Raw genomic sequence first — 24674 nt, 5'->3', positions numbered from 1 at the left:
TCAGGGACGAATCCAGAAAGTTTTTATTTATTTCCCTGAGAATAATTAATAGAACTCAATGAAAATGAGGAGTGAGATATGTGAGGATGTGTAATTTGGTGCAGCTTTATTGATTTTAAGGAGATTATTAAACCTTGGTGACATACAAGCTCTACCAGGTGTTTTATTCTAGTATCGTCATATCTGCTTTGGCTGTTTATTTTATTAGTCACATGTCAAAGATTGACAGACCTCTTTTTTATTATATTACATGAAATTGATTTTATCCAAACCAATTTACAGTAGGCACATTCATTTCATTGCTGAGAAATACAGTAAATTGTGATCACAGTTAAATTAGATTGAAGACTCATGCTTCTTTCTTTCTTTATATTTTTATGGTGCACATTTTTATCATCTTTCAGTTAATTTGTTTAATGTATATCTTAGTATATATTAGATATTTGTCTTTATGTTGATGATATTAACCAGTGGTTATCAACCTCAGGTTTGAGACCCTGACACTGGATCCTGTGATGAATCTAAAGGGTCAACAGAGGTTTTCTAATTAGTAAATAATAAGAAAATATTCTGCAAATCATATTTACTTATGTGTTTTTTGAAATTTTTCATGTTTGAACTCCGTTACGATCACACACACGAAGACGCAGACGAAAAAGCTTTGGATCTGATGTGAACAAATATTTAAAAGCGGTGGACACATTCATAACTTCTCTGCAGTCGTCGGTTATCGTCGCCGCTCCTCTGAATTTCCATACGCCAGCGTTAAGACGATGAGTTGCTCCACGTACTCTGTTATTATAGGAGACTGAGGAGGGTATGGAATAAAGGGTGTGAGCCATAATGATACGGTGAGGCCTGTCACCGTCACAGGCGCCGTATAGAAACCATTAGCCCAGCCTACATACTGAGCTGAGAGGGGAAGGGTGTTGTCAGCTGGATGGGTGGAGGATGGGTGAGGTAGGGAGTGAGGAAGCTGTAGGATGGAGGGAGGAGGAGGAGGAGATAGGGAGAGAAATAGAAAGGATTTGGTGGCGAGGAGGCCTGATGACAGAACGCAGATGGAGAGAGGGGAGATACGAGGGGAAGGTGGAGAGGTGGCGAGGGTGTGGACGTGCAGATAGCGACGGGCTGCACTCCAGGATTATGACGGCTGTCCGTTTTCCTCCTGTGCCGTGAAGCTCGCTGCCGCTCCCTTTGGTTTTCATCAGGACAGCTAACAATGCTATCAGGCAGAGAAACGGCACAAAAATAAATGAACCGAGAGTAAAACCAGATTTTATTTAAGAAACGCTGCATAATCCAAAAGTGCAATTCGTTATTCCAGTAGTGGTTTAATTAAAGGTCTTGTGTATTCATACAAATATAAAAGCATCTTTTCTCTGTGATTAATCCAGGTGTATTCCTCCGCCTGAGCCGTGCACTCTGGAAATCATTAGAGAGGCTTTGGAGCAAATGTCCGTCATCGTGACAAATGCTGGTTGGTGTTTCGTTAGCCGAGCACCTGTCACTCCGAGTGATGTGGCCCCTTTTTAGTAATTGTAGAGAAACGGAGGAAGACGTCAGCCCGATGGCTGGACCCACAGCGAAGGCATGGCAACAGCAGAAGGTGTTTATTATCCTGTTACCTTGACTGGAAGGGCCACGGCTGTGAGGGGCTGGTGTGACGCCACCTGAAGAGGAATCTTTCAGCCTGTGAGCGTTATTCACAAGCTCAGTGTTTGTGAGATTGTTGGAAAGGCAGAACTGGCTCTAATGGCAGGGAGGGGGTGTGTTTGAGGGGTGGGGGGTGGAGGTGAAGGTGATGTTTGAGTCATTCTCAGCTAATCTTCATATGTGGAATCGTACGTCTTCGTGTGACGTCAGTTTAACCTTCAGTGAGAATTCAGAAACGTGTGATCCTCGGCACCATGATTGATGAGATCTAACAAATTGGACCAATAGCAAACGAGCTGCAGAGAGTAAAAAGATCAAAGTAACGTTAACCTGTGGAGCCAATGGAGGTTTTGTTGTTTCTGAGTCTCATCGTGACTTGATTTAGCTTAAATCTCGGTTTATAATTGAGTTTAAACTTGTGTTAACTGAGGATTAGTCTAAAATCTCTTGGTTTTTATAAACTCTGAGTCAACAGAGAAATAATTCAATAGTAATTGAATAATCGTTTATGACAGTGAAACAATAAGTCTGACACCTGTGAAGAGATGGATGAACTAATAAAATGAAAATAAAAAATACTTCCTCCATGAGATACATTTGAACACGTGACTGTTTGGACTTGTTTATCTTCAGGAGAATAAACAGCGACACCAGCACCTTTTGATTAATGAGTTTATTATTCTGATCTGTCATATGATATCTGTTATAATGTGAATCATTAAGATTTCATCAGGCCGGTAGTGCTGCTCCGCACTTAAATGTTTGTCTGGACAAGGTGGAACATGTGATTTTACAGATCAGTTCAGGTTTGCTCTGCTCAGCGGATGCTCCCCTGTTGTGTCTTTTTTGTGTGCAGACCACATCTTAGACATTTCTATTGTCGAGAAAACTCACACAAAATTTCGTCATACCGGTCCAGACATGACACTGGTCAGTCAAGACTTGGACTCCATTCCCAGTTTGTCTCTGGTTCCATGACAAAAACAACTTGGCGCTCACACTAACGGCCTATTTACTGTGGAGTTCCCCAAGGCTCAATACTGGGTCCTCTTTTATTGATAATTAACATACTCCCATTCACTCAAATGACACCAATGAGTAAAGTAGCTGTTATGTTGTGGCTCTTTCACAAATAACAGTAGCAGGTGACTTTTGAATTGTGAAATTACCATTTCTAAATATGAAAAAAAAACAAGGATTTGAAGATTGCAATTGGAGATCATCTAAATATTGATGCATTTCTTTGGAGGTTTATGTTTCCAGTCATTATCGTTTCATCTGATTCTTTATTTGCTTGATACTAAAAACACTGAAGGACTCAGAAAGTGTAACGTGGAGCGAAAGTGACACAGGATGAGAAGGAAGCGACTGTTCACCTGCTGTCAGAAAATATAATTTCACATATTTTGAAAACATCTCTTGTTTCACAGGAGAAAAAAAAAAGGCAGTGTTCCGTTAGTATGTTCACATGAGGCTGAGAGGGCCGAGGCCTGGGGGAGGGGAGTGGTGGGGCCTCATGTGTGTGTCTGTGTGTGTGTGTGTTCGCATTGGTGTTTGTAGCATGGTGTGGTTTGGGTTAGTGGAGGGTGGGGGCTGGGTGGAGTAGTGTTGCGTAAGGCATCATTAAGCAGAGGGTGGGTGTTTGTGTGTGTGTGTGTGTGTGTGCTGACCACACCTCTGTAGCTCAGAGGGGAGTGGAGTTTCCTGTCCAAAGATAAAGTCTCCAGGAAGCTGATCCCTCCCGTGTTCACATGTCACATGTCACATGTTACACGTCTTGTCTCAACTTTAATTCTTTATTATCACTTTTAGCTTTGTCTCGTCCAAAGACTGAAAACAAATCATATTTAATCTACATATAATTGTTCTTGTGTAAGGTTTCTCAAAAACTGTATCTTGTCCCATCTTCACATCTTAAACCTTATAATATCTGATAAACTTTGAAGAAGCTGGAACCAGAGACATTTTTCATTTTTGACTTTTTAAAATAGCCTCATGGCTGAGGCCACATTCTCAGCTACACATCGATGGTAGTTACATTTTTAAATCTCTCTTCAATATCAACCGCCTCAATATAATATGACATTTTACACATTATTCTCTGAGAAATCAAGTAAAAGGAGGAGAAACATACTTCCTGGATCAGCCCCCCCGAACCGGATGTAACAGGTTCTTAACCGACCCGTCCCTCATCCTCACACCGAGTTTCATCGTGATCCGTCCATGAGAATCTTCATAATCCTGCTGAACAACAAGTAAACAGGTGAAATCATAACCTTGTTTGCGGCGGTTAGAATTATTATCTGCAGGTTTTTCTTTGATTTCATGTTCGTATCCAAACGGCAAACTACACTGTTGACCCACAATCACAACTCCTGCACGGGAGCTAACTCCCTGTGGACAGACTGAATAGAGCTGCAGAGGAAATGCTGGAGAATGTTAAGTAGAAAGTTTGTCTCATGTCTCACATGTCTCACATGTCTCACATGTCTCACATGTCTCACATGTCTCACGGGGACATGGACAGACGCTCGAACCTGAGACAGTGTGAACGCAGTCAAACGCCTTCTGATAGTTGTGTTGACCCGAGTTTTAAAAACTTGTGTTGAAGTGATAAAAGAACGATTAAGAGGGAGGAGAAGAAAGAGGGGAGGATGAAAAGACTGGTTCAAAGTTTCTCCTCGGTGTCAGAAGGAGGTCAAAGGTCGTTCGGCCGCCTCGTTACGGCTCTCAAGCAAAAGTTAAAACTTTCTCTTGTTTTTCCCACGACACACACACATACACACACACACACACACACACACACACACACACACACACACACACACACATGTCATCTCTCTTTCCCGCCGCTCTTCTTTTCCAGCTTCTCCTCTTCCTCCTCTCCCATGTCTCTCTCTCCTCTCTCTTCTCTTTCTTTCCCCGCTGACTCTCTCTCTCTCTCTCTCTCTCTCTCTCTCTCGCTCTCTCTCTCTCTCTCTCTCTCTCTCTCTCTCTCTCTCTCTCGCCCTAATAGGATATGTCGAGGGAGGCTCTGCTTCCGCTCGCCCCGTCGCCATGGCAACCGCAGCTCTGGCGGGAGTTGCCGAAAAGACTGACCCCCCCCCATATATACACACAGTCACACCCCTTCCTCCTCCTTCTCCTCTTCCTCCTCCACCTTTCCAAGCCTCCCTCCCCTCACTCTCTCTCTCTCTCTGTTACTCTACCTCTCTCTCACCCTCCCTGCCCCCTTCTCACTCTATCTCTCCCTCTTCTAATTCACCACTTGAGCCAAAGGCGAACACGCACACACACATACACACATACACATACACACACTTACACACACACACATACACACACTCTGAATACCTGCCAGCACAGTGCAGTGAATAGCCCTGAAATGTCTCTCTCTCTCTCTCTCTAGCTCTCTCCCTCACAGACACACACATGCACACAAATAGAAACACAAACACACAATGAGGTCCTCTGTGCATATGTGTACTTGTGTGTGTGTATGTGTGTGTGTGTGTGTCACTGATGTATGCACATAAACAAGTCAGTTGTCCTCCGGCAAACAGGAGCAGTCATGCACAAAGACCGTCCACAACACATACACACACATACACAAATGTACACACACAACTCTTTTACTCCCTGTGTGTCCCTATGTATGTGTGCATGTGTGTCTGTGTGTGTGTGCGTGTGTGTTTGAGAAGGAGCATGGGACATAAGAGGTTAGGGGCCTATTTACTGTGCTTTTGCCAGGAGGGCTTTGCGAGCACTAGTGTTCCCTATTGTGTGTGTGTGTGTGTTTACGTGCATGTGTGTGTGCTTGTGTGAGTGTGTGTTTGTGTGTGTTCGGTCCATTCAGAGGACGGCACATTCACAATTTTTGGGTTACAGGGAGAAAGAGAGAGGGGGATGATGTGAGGAAAAAAGACGAGTATATTGCAGATATTGGACGGGGGTGCAGTTTCCTCTGCTGGTGCAGGATGATGATGTCATCGTTGGCAGTTCCACTTCCTGCAGCGTGAAGCGTTCAGGAAGTGGAGAAGAGCAGCTGTGTGTGTGTCACAGTGTGTGTCTCCGTGTGTGTGTTAGTGTGTGCTGATCTGAGTTATCTCCAGTCTATTAAATCTGCTGATGTTTCATATTGATGATAGATCAACTTTTGAGACGTTTGCATTAGAGCAAGTCTGGTGCTTTTAATTTTTAGGGCTGAAATTGATGTTTGGGTTTAAAACTTTTCAGATACGATATATATATATATAGAGATATATATATATATATATATATAAAAACCTCTTAAAATGTCCTTATCAAACCTTCATTACAAAGAAATGTAAACAAAGTTTGATATTTTACATTTTAACCGTTAACCTTTTAGTAAATAACGATAAATAAAAAGAAAACACAAATCCAACCAAACATATGGATCTCTCTTTTTCCTGATGCTTTTTCCACCGGAGGATTTACACAACGTAAACAATGGTGACACTCTGTGAATTAATCCGTAATTTAATGTTTTATATCTGATTTCTTATATCTGATAACTGAAGTCTTCTTGTGCTCAGGATGCGTTGATCCCAGAGAAGCTGAAGAAACACACAAGATATGTAGAAGTTTACACTTTAAGATGAAGAAAAATCACCTGTTGGGTGAGAAAAAAATGAGTATTTATATATATTAATAGAAGCAGAGACGGTAACACACAGAAAGCAAACACAGGAACCAGACTATAAAACAGAACAAACGTAGAAACATACAGGAATCAAAGGCAAAAAGGAAATATGGGAAATAAAAAGCAGATGTTGAAAGTGTGAGTGTGTGAATGTGAATGTGGCTTTGAATAATTGATTGATTATTTATTTAACCTCTGAAAACACATGAGGAATAAGACCCTCATTTACAATGGTGCCGAGGGTAAAATGAAGAGTTAATACATTGAAAGAAAAAAAAAAAAAATAAGAATGAAATAAATATGCATAAATATATATATATATATACAGTAATACAAGGTAAAGGTCATAAACAATCATTTTTGACGATTCAATAAAATACTATGGTTAAGTCAACTAACAGTTACAATCACTGACTGATCACTGATCGACTTGTGAAGAGCTTTATAAATAAAACCATTACAGAAAATAATTTTTCCTCGATTGTTCTGCTAGTTTTCAGCAGAACATTTAAAATCCTACTTAGATATTTTTTATATATTCATTAAAATGTCTTGTTATCGGGTCTGAAACTGACATTTAACTTCAAATACAAAGTTTGAGTATTAACGAGCTTCATTGGACGTTTACTGTTGTGCACAGTTTTCACTTTCATCCTCACTTCACCTTGAGCGTCGCCCGTCTCTTCATTTCTAAAATAACGACGTTAGTAAAACACGTTCCGCTCCTGGTGAAATGAATCCACCTCGCTCCAACACAAATAGACTGTTTCCCGAGTCGGGCAGCCGAGGTGTCACTGGGCGCCGGCCGGTGTCTGTGCCGAGCTTCTCTGGCTGTTGAAGGTTTCCGCTGCCAGGACGGCTGAGCCAGAGTATCTGTGGTTTTTCCATTTGGTAAAAGTGATGATTTGGGGAAAAACACGAAGGGTCAACGGACAGTTTCATGTTTCCCCTCCCTGCAGCACGAGGGATGTTTTCCTTTTAACCCTTTTTAAAATGTCTGTTCCTTTAGATTCTGGTTATTTTTGTTTTGTCAGCAGAGATGTTTTATTCTCGGGTAAAACTGATTGTGCCGTTGGATCAGTTGGATAACGTGGAAACAGGTTTGGAAGAGATGCTCTACAGGAATTTCTAGATGTGGTGAGCTGATACTCTGCACGTTCCTGAGCAGGGAGAGAGAAGTTTGATTGAAAACTGGATTTGTATTCATCATCATAATTCTGCTTAAACACACAGCCCAGACCAGTTCTTCTTGGGAATTGAAAACAATCCGCCTCCTGTCGAGCTCATTCCTCCAGATTGTCTGTTTGTCCAAAGCTTTGTTAAAATGGGTTTGTTCATAACATGAAGAAAACAGATGAAACCGACACATGTTGAAGAGAAACAGGGTTTTTTGTTTGTTTGGATGAGCAGTTGTGAAAATGTGCGGAGACTCAAATGAGAAAAATGTAGGAAAGGAAGATGTAAATATGGATAAAGGATTAATTATTCCTTTAAATGTAAGTGAGAAGATCCAGACCCAGCTGTGTCACTGATGTCAGGCTGATGTCGGTTACTCCAGCAGATTCTGCTTTAGGGTTGTGGACTCTGCTCGTCCTGTGTGGGTGCTCGGGACAAGCAAGTTACTTAGCACCCAGGAAATCCACACCGGTGACTCCCCTTAGGTGACCGGGGGCCGAGGGAGACGTGGATGTTCACACTGCTCTGGGATCAGCCAGCTAACAGGTGGGCCGAGCGAGTGGAGTAGACTTACCGTTTAACGCAGGGCGGGGGCAAGTTGGTGCTTCTCTGGGCGGGTCAGGCTGTAAGAGGTGGAGTGTGTGTGTCTGTGACTGTGTGTGTGTGTGTGTGTGTGTGAGTGTGTGTGTGAGTGTGTGTGTGTGTGTGATAGGCGGGGCTGCGTGCTTCGTGGTTAATATCTCCCCCAGCTGTTGTTTTTCCTCTCTGTCCTCCAGTGCACAAATACACACACACACACACACACACTCACAGACACACCCACAGTCACACATGCTCACACAACACATACAAATTCACATTTAACACACTCACACACACACATTCCCATCAAATCAATGCCTCAGTCTTTATCTCTCTCCTCCATCCCGTCATCATTTTCTCCTTCTCCTCCTCCCTTTACCTCCCTCGTTGTCCATCCTCCCCTGTGTGTGTGTGTGTGTGTGTGTGTGTGTGTGTGTGTGTGTGTGTGTGTGTGTGTGTGTGTGTGTGTGTGTGTGTGTGTGTGTGTGTGTGTGTGTGTGTGTGTGTGTGTGTGTGTGTGTGTGTGTGTGTGTGTGTGTGTGTGTGTGTGTGTGTGTGTGTGTGTGTGTGTGTGTGTGTGTGTGTGTGTGTGTGTGTGTGTGTGTGTGTGTGTGTGTGTGTGTGTGTGTGTGACCTCCAGACCTATGGATTTCATCCTGTAGACGGATCAGCAGCAGAGCCTGAGCCCGTCAGGTGGAAGGAGCTTCTCCCTCTCTGTGATTTCAGGGCATTGTGACCTGACTCAGTTTGGGCAGTAACTTGGCTCCGATTCCTCCAAACACCTGGAAGAGACTCGTCGGTTTAGCTCAGGACCTGTTTGCATTTCCAACGTTTTGTTTTCCCTCGCGACCTGAAGAACCTGTAAGGGATCACGATCCTGATCGCTGTGTCATGTTTTGGAAGAATAGAGTTAAAGAGACGGGCAGAGGTAGAGATGTTGGTAGTGGCCGAGAGAATCTTGAGGTTTGAACTTGGTTCCCTCTCTGGTAATGGAATAATTCATCTATGACACCAAGGGCTTGTGGGTAAGTCCCAGCTAACAGATAAAACTTACCTCACCTTACCGCATGTTATCTGTAGCTATATGTAAGAAACTCTGGATTTTTTTTTCTATTTGTAATATTAATCTTTATTCTCTGATATCTATTAAACAATGATTTCATAAAATCATCAGACTGTAAAAGAAGTGATAAAAAAATCAATAACTGAAGTTTGTAAGAATAAAAGAGAAACCGAATCAACATCAGGATTAAAAATGAGATCACGACTTTCAATAGAATCTGAAACTAATCTGATAAACTTTAATTTCTTAAAGAGACTTTGGAACTGGAGCAGTCGTCGTCCGCCAAACCTTTCATGTAACCTGTCATCGGTGATTTATGTGTGTGTGTCTGGTTTGTCTGCTCGGCTGCCGACATATTCACGACACGCCTTCACTCATAACTAATACATAAATAGTTATTATAGAAGTTTGACTTCTGGGATCTTTGAGTGGAACTCGTTTTAAAACCAAACGTTTGAGAATCCTGATGCACACACATCAGTTTGATGAGAGGAACCACCTTTGAGTTGATCCCATTCACTAACATGGAGGAGGCGGGTTTATGACCTGTAGATACTGCAGCCAGCCACCGGGGGGCGATCCAGATGATTTGGCTTCACTTTGGGGTTTTGTTTGTGGCTCATTTGGGATGAAATAAGAGAAACAGGACAAAGCAGCTTCACTGGCTTCAGTGACATGTTCTACACATGATGGTGTAATCACACGTATGTGGTCACATGATCTCACCGTGGCCGAGGCGTGTTTCTACCTCTGGATGTCTCCACATCTTCCTCCTCTTCTTGACGCCGCGCTCACAGCTGCTTCCTGCTTCCATTCAACTTGGAGATCACATGAATTAATTGCGAGGCGAAGACTGGGTGACCCATTTAATGATGGAGCCGGGCGGCGTGCTCCGGCAGCAGGTCTGGGATCAGGGAGGGTTTCACTCTTCATTGTGCTGCGGTCACCAGGCAGGTTTTATTGTTTTAAGGTGAATGGAGTCTTGGCAGATTGTTGTGATTGTTCCAGAGACGGTTATTTTATGGCCTCGTGCCATCGTCTGATTCACAGAGACGTGACTGGAGCTCGGGGGGGCAGAGGAAGAGGAGTGGATAAATAAATATACAGCTGGAGACTGGAGTCAGAAAACACTCACAGCTCGACTCTGACACAGATAACAACACATTTCTATGTGATTAAATACGAGTGACACAAATCAGTTCATTTCCTCAAACGACTAAATTGAACTCTATAGATTCCTAGAAATTAAATTGGCAGTGGTGGAGGAAGTATTTAGATCTTTTACTAAAGTAAAAGTACAAATACAACAGTGTAGAAATACTGTTATAAAAGTGCTGCATTTAAAAAAGGTACTTTAGTAAAAGTATGTCAGTAATTTGTATTTGAATTGTACTTGAATCTTGAAAATATAGTATAAATAGATAGTTATTGTTGAGATGTGGGTGAACTTTTCATTATGGATTAATCTGCTCATTATTTTCTCCAGTAATCAATTGATTGTTTGTTTGGTTCAGAGAAATGCGTTATGACCTCAACCAATGTAGAGCAAATCAGATGGATTATATATATATTATTTTAATAAATCACGTCTTGTCACTTTGAATGGAAAGTTTGACGGACGTGTAAATGTTGTGTTGTCATCGTGTGCGACCGTTTAATGACAATAAAGTATCTTAACGTTGGAGCCAACAACCTTCTTTCTCTGGAAAACTCTCTCTGAGTAATGAGCCGAGGGTGAAGTCACATTTTCTCGGTGCCAGCTTCCTCCTCCGGTTTTCTCTTCCTCCGGCGTGCGTTCATGTTCGTGCACGTGCTCGTTCGTGCACGTGACTCCCGGGGCCCCTCCCTTACTGCTGATCGGCGAAGATGATGAAGGTGACGCCCGAGTGAACGAGTCTCTGCTCTGAGACGTCTTCCAGAGACAAACAGTGGAGACACACCTCATCATCACTCTGTTGTTCACACCCGGCGGCTTCACCTTTTAATTATACGTCCAAACTGGATCTTTAAAAGAACAGTGGACGCAGGATTAAAGGGCCTGTTGGTTTGCACCTCTGCCCCGGAGCTCCTGTTTTCACCACTCTTTGTTTCTGTGTCAGCAAGATGACACAAAAAACTACCGAACAGATTTGCATGTAATCTGTCGGCAGGATGGAACATGAGAGATCTCGTAAAAACTTGGGGGCGGATCTGTTTTCTTAAATCGTTTTCTTGGGGTGTGTCTCGACATTTTCACCCAATTTCCCAGAAATTATTTTATGGATCTTGATGACAAATAAAAATCAAGATTCAGCAGATTTTGAATGTGGTTTCATAAGTGTAGAAATTACACTAATGATGATAAGGTGCAATTACGAAAAACTGCTTTTAAACAGTAGAAGAAGAAAGTAGTGTGGAGTACTGGAGGTGCTGATGCTGGACACGACACGCCCACGTCTACAAACCAATCAGAGTCCAGTATAGGCCGACTCCGCCCACGTAGGTGATGGCGACAGGACAGAACTAACTACAACGTGAAACCAGAACAAACCAGATCAGATGAAGCTATGGAACCATCACGTGACGCTTCAGACTCTGAGGTCAGAGGACGACCTGAAGTCGATTCTTCATTCGAACCAGAACTCGACTCGTGTCAAACTTAACTTTCTCCCCTATCTTCACTTCCTCTAACAAACTTCAGAATAATGCTGCTCCTGATTCGGAGGCGGATGTGTCCTCGCGTCTCGGCACCGAATTAGCATCTGTGATTCAGCATGAAGAGTCTGGAGCCGTGTTCTAATGAGCTGCTCACACATCGTCCTCCTTCATCTCATCAGTCTGAGCTCCAATCAGGAACTTTCTCTCTTTTCGTTCCTCCTCTCTCGCTCCGTCTCTCCGATCAGAGCTGGAGCTTCTTCTCTTTTTCTATTATTCTACATTTCAGTCTCCTTGTCTGACAGAAGTAGAGCGGAGAGGGAGGGAGTGGGTGGAAAGGAACAAAGGTGTGGTCGACTGTAAAGAGCGAGTGATGCTGGAGGGAGAGGTGGGGGGGGAGAGAAAGGTGAAAGGGGTGTGGTCGAGAGAGAGCGTCATGATCACTCCATATTCTTTCACCTGAGAGGAAGGGGGGGAGGAGAGGGTGGGGGAGAAGGGGATGGAAAGACGAGGGGACTGGGAGGGGCAGGGAGTTGGTGGTGGGTGGGGGGGGGGAACCAGTGGAAAACATGGAGTCAGCTGATAGCTCCCAGTTTCCATGGCAACCCTGGGCCTTTCCCACCCACTCTCTTTCTCTATCGTCTCGTTCTCTCGTTCTCTCGTTCTCTCCGCCTCACCCACTCCCTCTCTTCTTTCACACTTCTTTCTTCATTTTTTTTTCTAAGGCCGTTCCTCAGTACCAACGTCACAGCCCTGCTTCCTTTCCTTTCCTTTCCTTTCCTTTCCTTTCCTTTCCTTTCCTTTCCTTTCCTTTCCTTTCCTTTCCCTTCCTCTTCTTCCTTTTGATTCCTTTCGTTCTCGTTCTTCTTCTTTCTTTCTTCTCCCTCTCATTTCATTTCCTTTCTTTCTACCTTCTGCCAAGTTCTGTCTTTATTTCTTTCCTTTTCTTTCCATTTGCTTTGGTGCATTTCTCTATCTCTCTTTATTCTTATTATGGTAAATATAGAATAATAAACACCATGCTCACAATCCAGGGGGGGTTTTGGTTACTGTTCATCCTCTCACCTGCAAGCCGACCCCCTTGTGGCCACAGTTGGATTAACTCATCAGACACTAATGGTTTTGCACCAGATGTCTCACGTGTTGCGACCTCTGATGCCCCCGAACCGGCGCCGTGCTCCTCTCACGGTGGTGATGTGCTCGTGTAACGCCGGCTGACTGCAGTCGGGTGTTCACCGTGTTTACGTCCACCGCCGCCATCTGAGCCGTGCGACCTGATAAAAGGGCGTAGCGTCGTCTCCACCCTCGCCTCCTCGCCTCCTCGCCTCCTCGCCCACAGCCGGGCTCAGCTCGCCTGGCCGAGGGCCAACTCCTGCACTGCTGCTCCCTCTCTCACTCCACTCATCCTGTCTCTCTCTCTCTCTTTCCATCTGTACCAGTCTCTCTCTATGCCCGTTCAGCGCTCCTCTATCTGCCCCCCCCCCCCCCTCCAATGTCCCACACAGCGGCCATTGTTCCCGCGGCACATTGGAGCTACATGGCAGCCGAGCTTCTCGCCGGCTGTGGTGGTGAATGCGGCTCCTCGTTCCTCTGAGGAGGCGAGAGGAGAAAAACGAGGTCGTGGTGTGAAAGAGTCTGGTGCAAATTATATAAAACTATAAATATATAAAGTATGAAATCACCATAGAAACATCTGCTTGAAAATATTTGCCAATTAACCTCAATTAAAATATATAACATGTAAAGTGTTGAGCTGGTTTCCTCTGACAAGATGTTTGTTTGATTTTGACACATAAACGTATTTCATTGTTCTTTGGTCTTAATCTGTGATGAAGATTTGTTTCATATCTAAATTTCCTCTCGTCCCTCCCAGCAGGCAGATGCATTCGTGGACTCCCCGCAGCCGACCGACCTGAAGGTGAAGACCGAGTCGCCGGTCTGCAAGACGGAGCCGTCCTCGCCCGAGCCGCGCCCCGCCGAGGACCAGACCGAACCCGTGGACCTGTCCCTCAACAAGCCCCGCCCCTCCTCGCTGCCCGCCTCCACCACGGGCACCACGGTCAACCCCGCGCCCAGCTGCGTCATGACTCACCACAGCATGGCCGCCACGTCGCTCCCCTCGGGGGTGCAGTCGATAGGCTCCATGGTAAGGACAACAAAGTCCCTTCTCCTCCACTGTCGTGAAGCTGTTGTTGGATCAACCAATCACAGGCCTCCCCTCGTTGTTCCCCCCCCCTCCAGGTCCTGTCCCCGGGCTCCATCCTGGCCACGCAGGGCGCCGGGGGCCAGCAGATCCTGCACGTCATCCACACCATCCCCTCGGTGAGCATGCCCGGCAAGGTGGGCCAGCTGCAGACCATCCCCGTGGTGGTGCAGTCGCTGCCCGTGGTCTACACCACCATGCCCACTGACGGAGTCGCCACCGCGGCCATCACCGTCCCGCTCATAGGCAGCGACGGGCGCTCAGAAGGATCCGGTGAGTGGCCCCAAGAAAACACGGCTGTTCTTCACATGTAACCGCTGCACAGTCACATTTCCAGAAGCCGCAGAGTCTGTGTGAACTTTTGTGTCTTGGTAGCACACTCACTCGCTCACACTGTCATTTCTAGGTCTCTCTCAGACCAGTTCGGTGACAGGGCTGATATGTGTTCATGGTTAGTGCTGCCGTCTGTCTCCATGTCTTTCTCTGTTGCCCTGGACTCCTCCCACATGTGCCAGGAGACTGATATTCCCACTGAAACGAGGAAACATGCCGGAAGAAATGTTCCTACTTTGCACTTCATGCGTCACGCTGTCAACAGCTGATTGCATTCTCTATGATTTTGTTGGGGAAAGTGTCCAGATGGTTCATAAATCAAAACACAAGCTTGTTTTACAGATCGCTGTATGACTTCTAATGTGCGATATTGTCTTATTATTTTAAAACTCAAAAGTTCTCTGACACATGAACTCTGGTAATAGTCCAGAAGATCGGATCTGGACTATTTCCAGAGTTTTTCTTCAGCTAATGAAGAAGCAGCAGGAGATTGTTCCGGGTCCGACTTGTTTCTTTGCAGCAGGAGGAGTGACGTCTAAACTCTGCTGCAGAACTTATCCCAGTCACCAAAAGCTCTGGAACCTCCTCGTCAGTTTCACGTCTGAGTTCAAAGAGCAACTGATTTGCAGGGAAATGTTCTGGACTCAGTCTGAAAGCAGATTAACATTTGTCCGTGTGTGACACAGGGGAACAATAGAAGAAGCAGTCAAATATCCCGTTAATCAATTAAAGAAACAACACACAACGAGGTGGAGGAGGTGTAATCATCCCAGAGGAAACCCGACATGTGTTGAGACAAACCAGTGATGAACTGCAGTGAGGTCCCTCAGTGTGGTTCTCTGTGGTCTGGGACTCTACTCAGGAATGTAAACCAGGGAGAAACCTCCACAAGAACCTGCAGCTCACCGACTTACTGGGGAGAATTATATTTCCTCTTTCAGGAAGGAGGATATATCATCTCGAGTCATTCCACAGTCCAGATGTTCTTTGAATCCCTCTCCCAGCACTTCCCCTTCCACCTGACGTGTGTGATTACTCAGCACCATTGTTTTACAGGTGAGCCTCGGGCTGCTCCCAGTAAAAGGCCACAACATTCCATTCAAATGTCACAAAGTCGCAGATGTTGTTAGCTGTGCTGCTTCCAGTCGGCAGGAAGGTCGACCAGGGCCGTGTCTGCAGAGTTTAATGTCCATTGTTTCAACCACCAGCAGATTAAAGAGGTGTTTGAGAGGAAGAGTTGAAAGGTAGATGGAGGAGGAGAGTGAAACCGGGTGGGGGAGGTGGAGGGTGAGGAGGGATGAGGAGGAGAGGGTGCAGGGGTTGAGAGGAGAGGAGATGGCTTGTATCCCCTTTGAAAGAGGAAGGAGGCAATGGCTGAGGGGTGGGGGGGATGGGGATGGCTTAATTGTCTCCAGAGACAAAGAACACTTCTTTTAGTTTGTGACCCTCCCCATGCACACACACACACACACACACACACACACACACACACACACACACACACGGATACTCCACCCAAAATTCCTCGCGTCACCCTTCCAACCGCCCCGCCCCAGCTCCCTCTCTTCAGGCTGGCTGGACTTTGAACCGAATGGCTGCCACATTCCTGGAGAGAGAGGGAGAGAGGGAGAGAGGGAGAGAGGGAGAGAGGGAGGGAGAGAGGGAGAGAAGGAGGGAGAGAGAGAGAGAGCAGATTGAGAGAGAAAACTCAATTCATTAACTCAGTAGCTCATGTTTCATCGTTTCCTTTGATCGATTTAAAGTTAATCTGAAGATATGAACTCTATCTTCATATCTTCAGATTGATTCATTCATGTCTTTAATGTTACATCATAACATCACCAGGTAGAGAATCAACAGAGGTTTGTGTGTGTCCACCTCCCTGAGTCTGTCAGGGCTTTTTACTGTAGCCCCCCCCCCCCCCCTTCTATGAATCATCACTCTGGTTTTTCACTTTGTTGGAAAATGGCCGAACCAACCCCATCCTGCAGAACGTCCCTCAGTGGAGCACCTGCCTCTGCCACGACCAAACAACCCCCCCCCCCCCCCCACATGACTGCCTAGTTCCTAAAGTTTAGATATAGAAGAAAACTTATTTATCATTATTATTTATTTATTTGTTACCAACCAATGTTGTAGGTTAGTAAAAACATTGGTTACTAGTTGATCTGAGTTTTCTAATGAGGCTAAAAATATGACTGAGGACTCCAATGTCCGCCCTGATGCTCAGGAGCAACTGTGGCCAGAAGGTTGTCGGTTCCATCCCAGTCTTCCCCATCTGCAAGAGTCCTTGGGCAAGACACTGAACCCCACAGTTCCCCTCATAGAGAAAGGTGCTGCTCATAGATTCACTGAATGACAAGAGAATCTAGTCTGTGTTCTTAACAGCTTGACAAGACTTGAGCTCAACCAGCGGAGACATGCGTTGGCCCCTCTGGAGATCTGTCTCCCTCTTAATTGCCAATTAGCATCGCGAGTGATTCCTGCAGAAGGGTCTTCATTAACACCTGTCCACGTCGTCCTCCCATCACTCTGGCAGTGGGAGAGGTTGTTGCAACAAGAGAGAGACTCCGTCAGAAAGTGTTTTCAGGCGAGATGTCAAAACATGTTTAGAGATGTTGAGAAAGAAGTGGAAAGAGCCAGAGTCGGGTTGGCCTCAACTTTTATTCCATCAATTCTGGAGCCTAGCGGACCACACCCAACTACACACACACACACACACACAGACACACACACACTCACACGCACCAAACACCACTTCTTTGTCTTGTTAACTTGCTGGATCCAGGCATTGCTTTTAAGAAGTTATTAACCCCCTGCTGTTCTCCTCTGTTTCCACCCCTCCTCCCCTCCTTCATTCTCTCACTTCTGCCTCTTCCATTTTCTGATTCATCTCTGGCCTCGCTCCCTCCTTCGTCCTCCCTCCATCCCTTCCCACTCCCGCTCATCCCTCCGTCCTTGTCCTTTCCGCAGTTCGCATCAAGCCGGGTTCCACGTCTCCGGTGGAGTATCAGAGTGACAGCGATGCAGAGAGCGGTACCGGGTCCGGCTCGGCCTCCCACAGCAACCCCAGCCTCGACGCAGGGTGAGTCCATCCTCCACCCGGACGCAGGACTTTGTGAAAACACATTGTCCCACAGTAAACACACATTCAAATTACACATTGCTGCAAACAAAATACAGGTATTTGTAGAAAATGACAAGAAAAGCTTAATTTGTTCAAACCTGGGGATCTGTGTGCGTGTCCTGCTTGTGGTGATTGTGTTGCTGGAACTGGCATGTGTCAAGGATGTGATTTTGGCCACTAGAGGTGCTGTGGAGCAATGCTTTATTTGAGGTTTTGTTCGGATCTACCAGCGAACATTAGCGCTTGAGGGATGTGGGTTAAATTCCCCTGAAAAGACATAGGTCTACTTTAAAGGGCGTGGTGATCTCACAGTAATGTTGTTGTGAGGACACCATCACTGTTGTGTTGTGTTGTTTAGCATTAAGACGCTGCCTTGTCGCCCTGGAGGCCAAACACAGCAAGGCTAAAATAAAAAAGAATCCCTCGACCTCCACATCAAATCAGACATCTGTAAAACCTGACAGGAAATAAATACCATGAAGCGTGCACAATGCCATCTGGGTGCAGACTGTGTGATAGGAGCGGGGGGGGGGGGGGGGTGTACAGGAGGTTCTATGGGAAACGCCTGCAGTCTCCTGACTAATTACATTACTGCAGCGCTGCCGTGCCTGGACACTTATATAACCCTATATAACCCTGTATAACCCTCTGTACGGCAGAACACACCGGAGACGCCCAGGCTGCCTCGCAGGGAAACAAGTGTGTGCATGTGTGTGTGTGGGATGTGTGTGTCTGTGATGTGTGTCTGTGCATGCTCAGTACACACTTCATAAAAGAGGACATTTGGTTCTCTCAAGGAAAGCTTGGACATTTTAACGTGTAATATTCGCTGTCACTAGATGTCGCAATATCCCCCCCCCTCTGTTTCTCATCAAGATATTATCTGCACAGTGAATGTGCTGCTGGATATATAATTATAATAATAATAACTTCATATAGCGTATATTAACGTGTCCACCATCACCGCAGATCTGGAGAAATCTGGTTATATGATCATGGGCCAACAGTTCCACAGGGAGGGGCTCACATGCACAAACATGAACACATGCCTGGACCGGCCACCGACACAAACAGGGATCAGATCCATAACTCCACAAATCTCATATCCATAATGTGAGAGGGAAGTTCAGTAGTGTGTGTGTGTGTGTGTGTGTGTGTGTGTGTGTGTGTGTGTGTGTGTGTGTGTGTGTGTGTGTGTGTGTGTGTGTGTGTGTGTGTGTGTGTGTGTGTGTGTGTGTGTGTGTGTGTGTGTGTGTGTGTGTGTTAGTAAGATCAGGATGGACCTCCTGCCACACCCTGATGGGCGAGGCCGCCTGTCTTTAACAGAAATTCTGGGTGCGGTTAGTGCGTATGTGTGTGTTTGTGTGTGCGTACGTGTGTGTGTGTGAGACAGGAGATAGAGGCAGTCTGAGAGAGAGAGAGAGAAAGAGAGAGGGAGAGAGAGAGAGAGAAAGAGAGAGAGAGAGAGAGGGAGGGAGGGAGAGAATGCTTAATAGAAACAAAGAAATCAAGTGTGATTGAGGTAACTTGAGTTTTATATTGTGTGCGTCTGCATTGTTAGTGTGTGAGAGCGAGAAAGATGGATTGTGTGTGTGTGTGTGTGTCTGTGTGTGTGTGTGTTGCTGGGCAGGGCTATCCCAGAACTGGGGTGTAAACAAGGTTACGTAATGCAGTGTGCCGTCACACCCCCTCGTGTAACGACAGTGCAGAGCTCTGCCGTGTTTTGTGTTGTTGTTGTTGTTGTTGTTGTTGTTGTTGTTCATATTCACTTTATTTGCACCGTGATTATTTAAATTGATAGAATCATGAGTCAGAAGATCAAGTCAGAGACATTCACACACGTCTGTGAAACGTCCACTGGAGAGAGGGAGGAAGATTTGAGTAGAAACAGAACGAGTGAAGGGTTCAAGTTGGTCGAGAAGAGAAATGAAGAATGAAAGGATATAATGGAATAAATGAGAGAGAGAGAGAGACAGACAGAGAGAGGGAGAGAGAGAGACAGAGAGAGACAGCCAGACAGAGAGAGAGAGAGAGAGAGCGAGAGGGAGAGAGACAGACACAGAGTGAGAAAGAGAGAGAGAGAGAGAGAGCGCGAGAGCTAGACATTAATGCTGAAGTGCAGCTGACTCACAGCCTGACCCTCTGTCGCCCTCTGGTGGATCAACTCTTAAGCTCAACTGCTTCTCCTTAAATACAAAACATAAATTCAACCAAATATAACTACAACTTCTATTAATTCAATGAATATTGTTTTTTCTGTGAAAGTCTCTTATCGGTTGGTGTCTATGGATTAAACATTAGGTGTGAAGAGTATTGATCATTGATCTGTTTCCTGTTCTCCTCTCAGGTCGGTGATGGATTTGGAACCCGTGGATCCTGACTCGCCGGACGTCAAGAGAAGAAGAATCCACATGTGTGACTATGACGGCTGTAAAAAGGTTTACACCAAGAGCTCCCACCTCAAGGCTCACAGGAGGATACACACAGGTGAGCCCGAACAAACACAGACAACACACACAACACAGACAACACAACACTCAGGTTCTAAGGTCTTGTGACAAAAGAGCAGGTTATTAAATTTACTGGATTTATTTGGAAACTGCACCAAATTTCTCACACTCATTAATATCAGTCCTCTGAATGTGCCAGATGGTTTTAAATCAAGATCCCTTGAAATATGAAAATATCAAGAAACGCTTCGATGATGTTCGAAGAAAGAGATTTAACAAATTCAAGATCCACAACTAAATGTGATGGGTTCCATCAAATGAAGTGGAAATCAGTTCAGTAGTTTTTGTTTAATCCAGCAAACAAACAATCTGAAAAAAGAGGAGCAGTGAAAAACCTTCTTCAGAGGTGATTAATAAGGCAAAGTTATTATCCCCCAAAAAATGTAAATCAAAAGACTAAGTAGTTTTGGTGCAAAATGGAAAATTAGGAGAAAGATGTTTGATTGTTTAAATCTGAAATGAAGTGAATCATTCGACGCTGAATAATCGTCCAGGGGGAAAAGAGGCACAAAGATTCATCTGCAATATGTTAAAAATGAAATAAATCAGTGAAAGAAGCAGGATTTCATTCTGTGAGAGATTCAGTTTCCTCTCCTCCTCCTCTCCTCCTGGCTTCTAACCCGTCTCCTCCTCTCCTCCTCTCCTCTAACCCGTCTCCTCCTCCTCCTCCCCTCCTCTCCTCCTCTAACCCGTCTCCTCCTCCTCCTCTCCTCCTCTCCTCCTCTAACTCATCCCCTCCTCTCCTCCTCCTCTCCTCCTCTCCTCTAACCCGTCTCCTCCTCTCCTCCTCCTCCTCTCCTCCTGGCCTCTAACCCGTCTCCTCCTCCTTCTCTCCTCCCCTCCTCTCCTCCTCTCCCACTCTCCTCCTCCTCTCTTCGTCTCGTCATACCCGTCTCCTCCTCTAACCCGTCTCCTCCTCTCTTCCTCTAACCCGTCTCCTCCTCTCCTCTCCTCCTCCTCTCTTCGTCTCCTCCTACCCGTCTCCTCATCTCCTCCTCTCCTCCTCTCCTCCTCTAACCCGTCTCCTCCTCTCCTCCTTTCCTCCTCTCCTCTAACCCGTCTCCTCCTCCTCCTCTCATCCCCTCCTCTCCTCCTCTCCTCTAACCCATCTCCTCTCCTCCTCTCCTCTAACCCATCTCCTCTCCTCCTCTCCTCTAACCCATCTCCTCTCCTCCTCTCCTCTAACCCGTCTCCTCCTCTCCTCCTCTCCTCTAACCCGTCTCCTCCTCCTCCTCTAACCCGTCTCCTCCTCCTCCTCTCCTTCCCTCCTCTCCTCCCCTCCTCTCCTCCTCTACTCTAACCCGTCTCCTCCTCTCCTCTCCTCCTCTCCTCCTCTAACCCGTCTCCTCCTCCTCCTCTCCTCCTCTCCTCCTCTAACTCGTCTCCTCCTCTCTCCCCCCCCCCTCCAGGAGAGAAGCCCTACCACTGCACCTGGGAGGGCTGCACCTGGCGCTTCGCCCGCTCTGACGAGCTGACCCGACACTTCCGGAAGCACACGGGAATCAAACCTTTCCGCTGCACCGAGTGCGACCGCTCCTTCTCGCGGTCCGACCACCTCTCCCTGCACCGCCGCCGCCACGTCATGATGTGAACCCCCCCCCCCCCCCCCCCCCCAAAAAAAAACACTTCCCCCTCTCCACCACCCCCACCTCACAGCACATCTTGTACCAGTGTCCCCCGCCCCCCCCCTCCTCCTCGCCTCTACCTACATTAGGAGATTCTTCGTCCTCCTCCTCTTCATCTTGAAACCGCAGGGACATCAGGAATGTGTCTGTCCATGTGTGTGTCTTTAAAGACGTCGTCCTCTCCGTCCACCGATCCCCCCCCCCCCCCCACCTGTCTCATAACACGCGTCCTCGTCACAGAGAGACGGATGGACTGAAGGACATCCGGCAGCAGGGACGCTCATCCATCCATCACGTGCATCCATCCAGAGGAGGAGGAGGAGGAGGAGGAGGAAGAGGAGGAAGAGGAGGAAGAGGAGGAGGATGAGGAGGAAGAGGAAGGACACGTGTGTATTGTCTTATGTCTCTTCAGCTGCTCTTATGTTCTGTTTTTTGAATTGTGTTCATATCCGGAGTTGGGAAGTTGTGAGAAGAAGTCAGAATTAAATCAGTTATCTACAGATTATGGATGTTTGGAAGATAAATCAACGTTTTCCCGCTCAAGAGCCTTTTCCAGGATTCTTCACTTTTGTCTCTGTGACTGAAGGAACGAGGCCAAATGGGAATTTGTGTAATTCTTTGTAATCTAAACAACCTTTTCACGTCCTTGTAAAAAGTTCTAAAGACAACTTATATCGTTTGTTCATCTCGGCTTCCCAACGTCCTCTGTGTGTGTGTGTGTGTGTGTGTGTGTGTGTGTGTGTGTGTGTGTGTGTGTGTGTGTGTGTGTGTGCGAGTAGCTGAAGTCACATTAAACACTGACCCCCCCCCCCGACCCCCCTCCCATGGTACAGGGAGCTACAAGACTGTGAACTTTATAAAGATTCATTTGTTTTCATCGTTATCAATCAAGTTATTGTCTTTTTGCGTGACCCCCACCCCCCCCCCCCAGCACATCCCCTGATTCTCCTTCGAAAACAGTATTTTGCTTTTTGTTGTGCGTTGTTGTGTTTGTTTTTAATAAGGCCTTCAGTTCTGTGTTTTATTTCTTCTTGTGTTGTTGGTTTGGCTCTTAACAGAAAGCCCCCCCCCCCCCCCCTCCCTCTTTAAAAAAAGAAGAAAAGATTCTTTAGTTGTGTTCTGATGACCTGGAAACGACCGGAGACACAAATAGTTTGAGATTACAAGTAAAACTCTTCTACAGGGAACAGGGGAGCTTTTCTGAGTGTGTGTGTGTGTGTTCTTGCGTGTTGTGTTTATGTGTGTGTGAGTGTGTGTGTGTCTTTGTGTGCGTGTGCATGTTTTGAGACAAACACATAATCAGAATTTACGATTTTTTACAAGTGTGTGTTCCGGGCACTTGTTGTTCTTTTACCTCTTGCCCGTCGAGCCTTAATAATCGAAGTCAATCTGAATAAGGGCGAAACCAGAACCTGTGACAGGCGACGCCCCTCGGCCCCAGGTCAGCTGTGAGACTCCGCCCCTCGGCCCCAGGTCAGCTGTGAGACTCCGCCCACGGGGACGTGAGGACGTGTTTGTTTCCGGTGCTTGGTCGGAGATGTTCTCGCTGTTCACTACATCGTGGCTGTTTCGTGTTTCCTGCGTTAGTCGAGCCAGCCTTAGAGCGCTCCTTGTCTGCAAGATGCAATACCCACATGACCAGTAGGGGCAGTGTGGGGGCAGTACGTGTCCTCCAGTGTGACCATGACATGACTCTGACCTTTTTGACCTTGTGAACGCAATATTTTAAGAACACCTCAAGAGAATCCTTTCAAATTTGGCAGAAATGTTCCCCTAGCTGATTGGATTTGGACGGTCAAAGGTTAAAGGTCGCGGTGACTTCACAGTTTATGACACATGTGGTTTTCTACGTGAACTTGTAGCTAAGCGGCGAGTAGATCTCCGACCTTTGAAACCAGGACGTGAACCAGGTGTGTTGCTGGGAAGCTTCTTCTCAGTGTTCTACATCGTGACCCCACCTGGAAGTTCATGGCATAAAAAACTCACAGCACAAATCCAGAAGGGGGCGCTGTTCCTCCAGAGAGCGAGTCGATTTAAAGTTCAGCTTCCCGGGTGAACGTGGTCGCGGTTTTATCGATGCTACCTGAAACAATGTCGAAAAACTTTGCACTGTTACAAGATCAGAGAACGTGGAGCCAACATGGCCGCCGCTAGCAGGTGGCCAGGCCGTCGGCTGTCAGCGGTTCTGGGAGAAACCTGGCACTGTGTCGGGCTGTCAGGGTCCGTAGTGCCTGGGGTTCGAACCACGGGGAACCTTAAGCGCTCTCCTCACTAGCATTTCTAACAGGGAGGTGTGGGGGGGAGGTTGTGGTGTGTGTGTGTGGGGGGGGTCACTTCTCCGTCAAATCAGTTAATTTCCATCGCGACGAAATTTAAAGCCTCAACAAACTAACAGGGAATCTCGTTTTCATGCTTTCTCCCTTTCTCTCTTGACGTGAAGCTTGAGCTCGACACAATGAGCAAAACGCTTGAGCTCGGTTGAACTGAATTGACCCCGCCCCCTGCCCCCACGCCCCCCCCCCCCCCCCCCCCCCCCGTGCCCTGACCCTGCTATAGCCCACAGCGTCCATGTCTTAAGTGGCTCCAGCTCCTGATCCGGGCTGAACTTGATTATGCAACTTATCGCAGACCTCGCTCCAGGCGCTGTCCCGAGCTCAGTCGAGCTCCCGCTGCCACTCTCACCCCCGCCGGGTCGTGAGCAGAACCTTTAACCCAAAGGTCGCCCAGAGGAAAGCAGCCTCTGAAAGCACCTGTGAAAAGCTAGTTAGCGAGAGCGGGGCGTCGGTCGGTGGGACGCGAGGTGGACGTACGAGCTGAGTGCACGACCTGAACGGGGCAGATTGTCATGTGATCTGCACGCTGCAAAAAACAACACAACAAATCCCTCTCTGCAAGTCACTGAGTCTGGTTTAGATTTTTAAATATTGTTATTATAGTAGAAAAAAAGACGAGATTAGCTGCGTTTTTTTTAAAAGAGAAAGTTTATTATTTAAAATGGACTGAATTCACTTTCCTGTCGAGAGGGATTCTGTTTTTGCAGAGCAGAGCGATGTTCCCGTTTCGATATCGTCCCCCTTCGACCTAAAGACAAAAAAACAT

At 46.4% G+C, this 24674-nt stretch overlaps 1 protein-coding gene across 2 annotated transcripts in view; it reads left to right on the top strand.

Annotated features, from left to right (window-relative positions):
• klf8 (Kruppel like factor 8) overlaps positions 1 to 21551 on the top strand; it is a 52284-nt gene extending 30733 nt beyond the window's left edge. The window contains exons 3-7 of one of the 2 annotated variants that reach the window (XM_062405797.1): positions 13654 to 13923; positions 14019 to 14253; positions 17287 to 17398; positions 19788 to 19927; positions 21360 to 21551. In XM_062405797.1, the coding sequence (XP_062261781.1) occupies positions 13654 to 13923; positions 14019 to 14253; positions 17287 to 17398; positions 19788 to 19927; positions 21360 to 21541 (939 nt within the window). In that variant the 3' untranslated portion in view covers positions 21542 to 21551. Of the gene's footprint in view, positions 1 to 13650; positions 13924 to 14018; positions 14254 to 17286; positions 17399 to 19787; positions 19928 to 21359 lie in introns of both variants that reach the window. The other variant, XM_062405795.1, reaches the window with a different exon arrangement.
• Positions 21552 to 24674: the final 3123 nt, after the last annotated feature.

The sequence above is a fragment of the Platichthys flesus genome, chromosome 15 (assembly GCF_949316205.1).
Source record: "Platichthys flesus chromosome 15, fPlaFle2.1, whole genome shotgun sequence".
Lineage (NCBI taxonomy): Eukaryota > Metazoa > Chordata > Actinopteri > Pleuronectiformes > Pleuronectidae > Platichthys > Platichthys flesus.
This window is presented reverse-complemented; position numbering and strand designations above follow the sequence as displayed.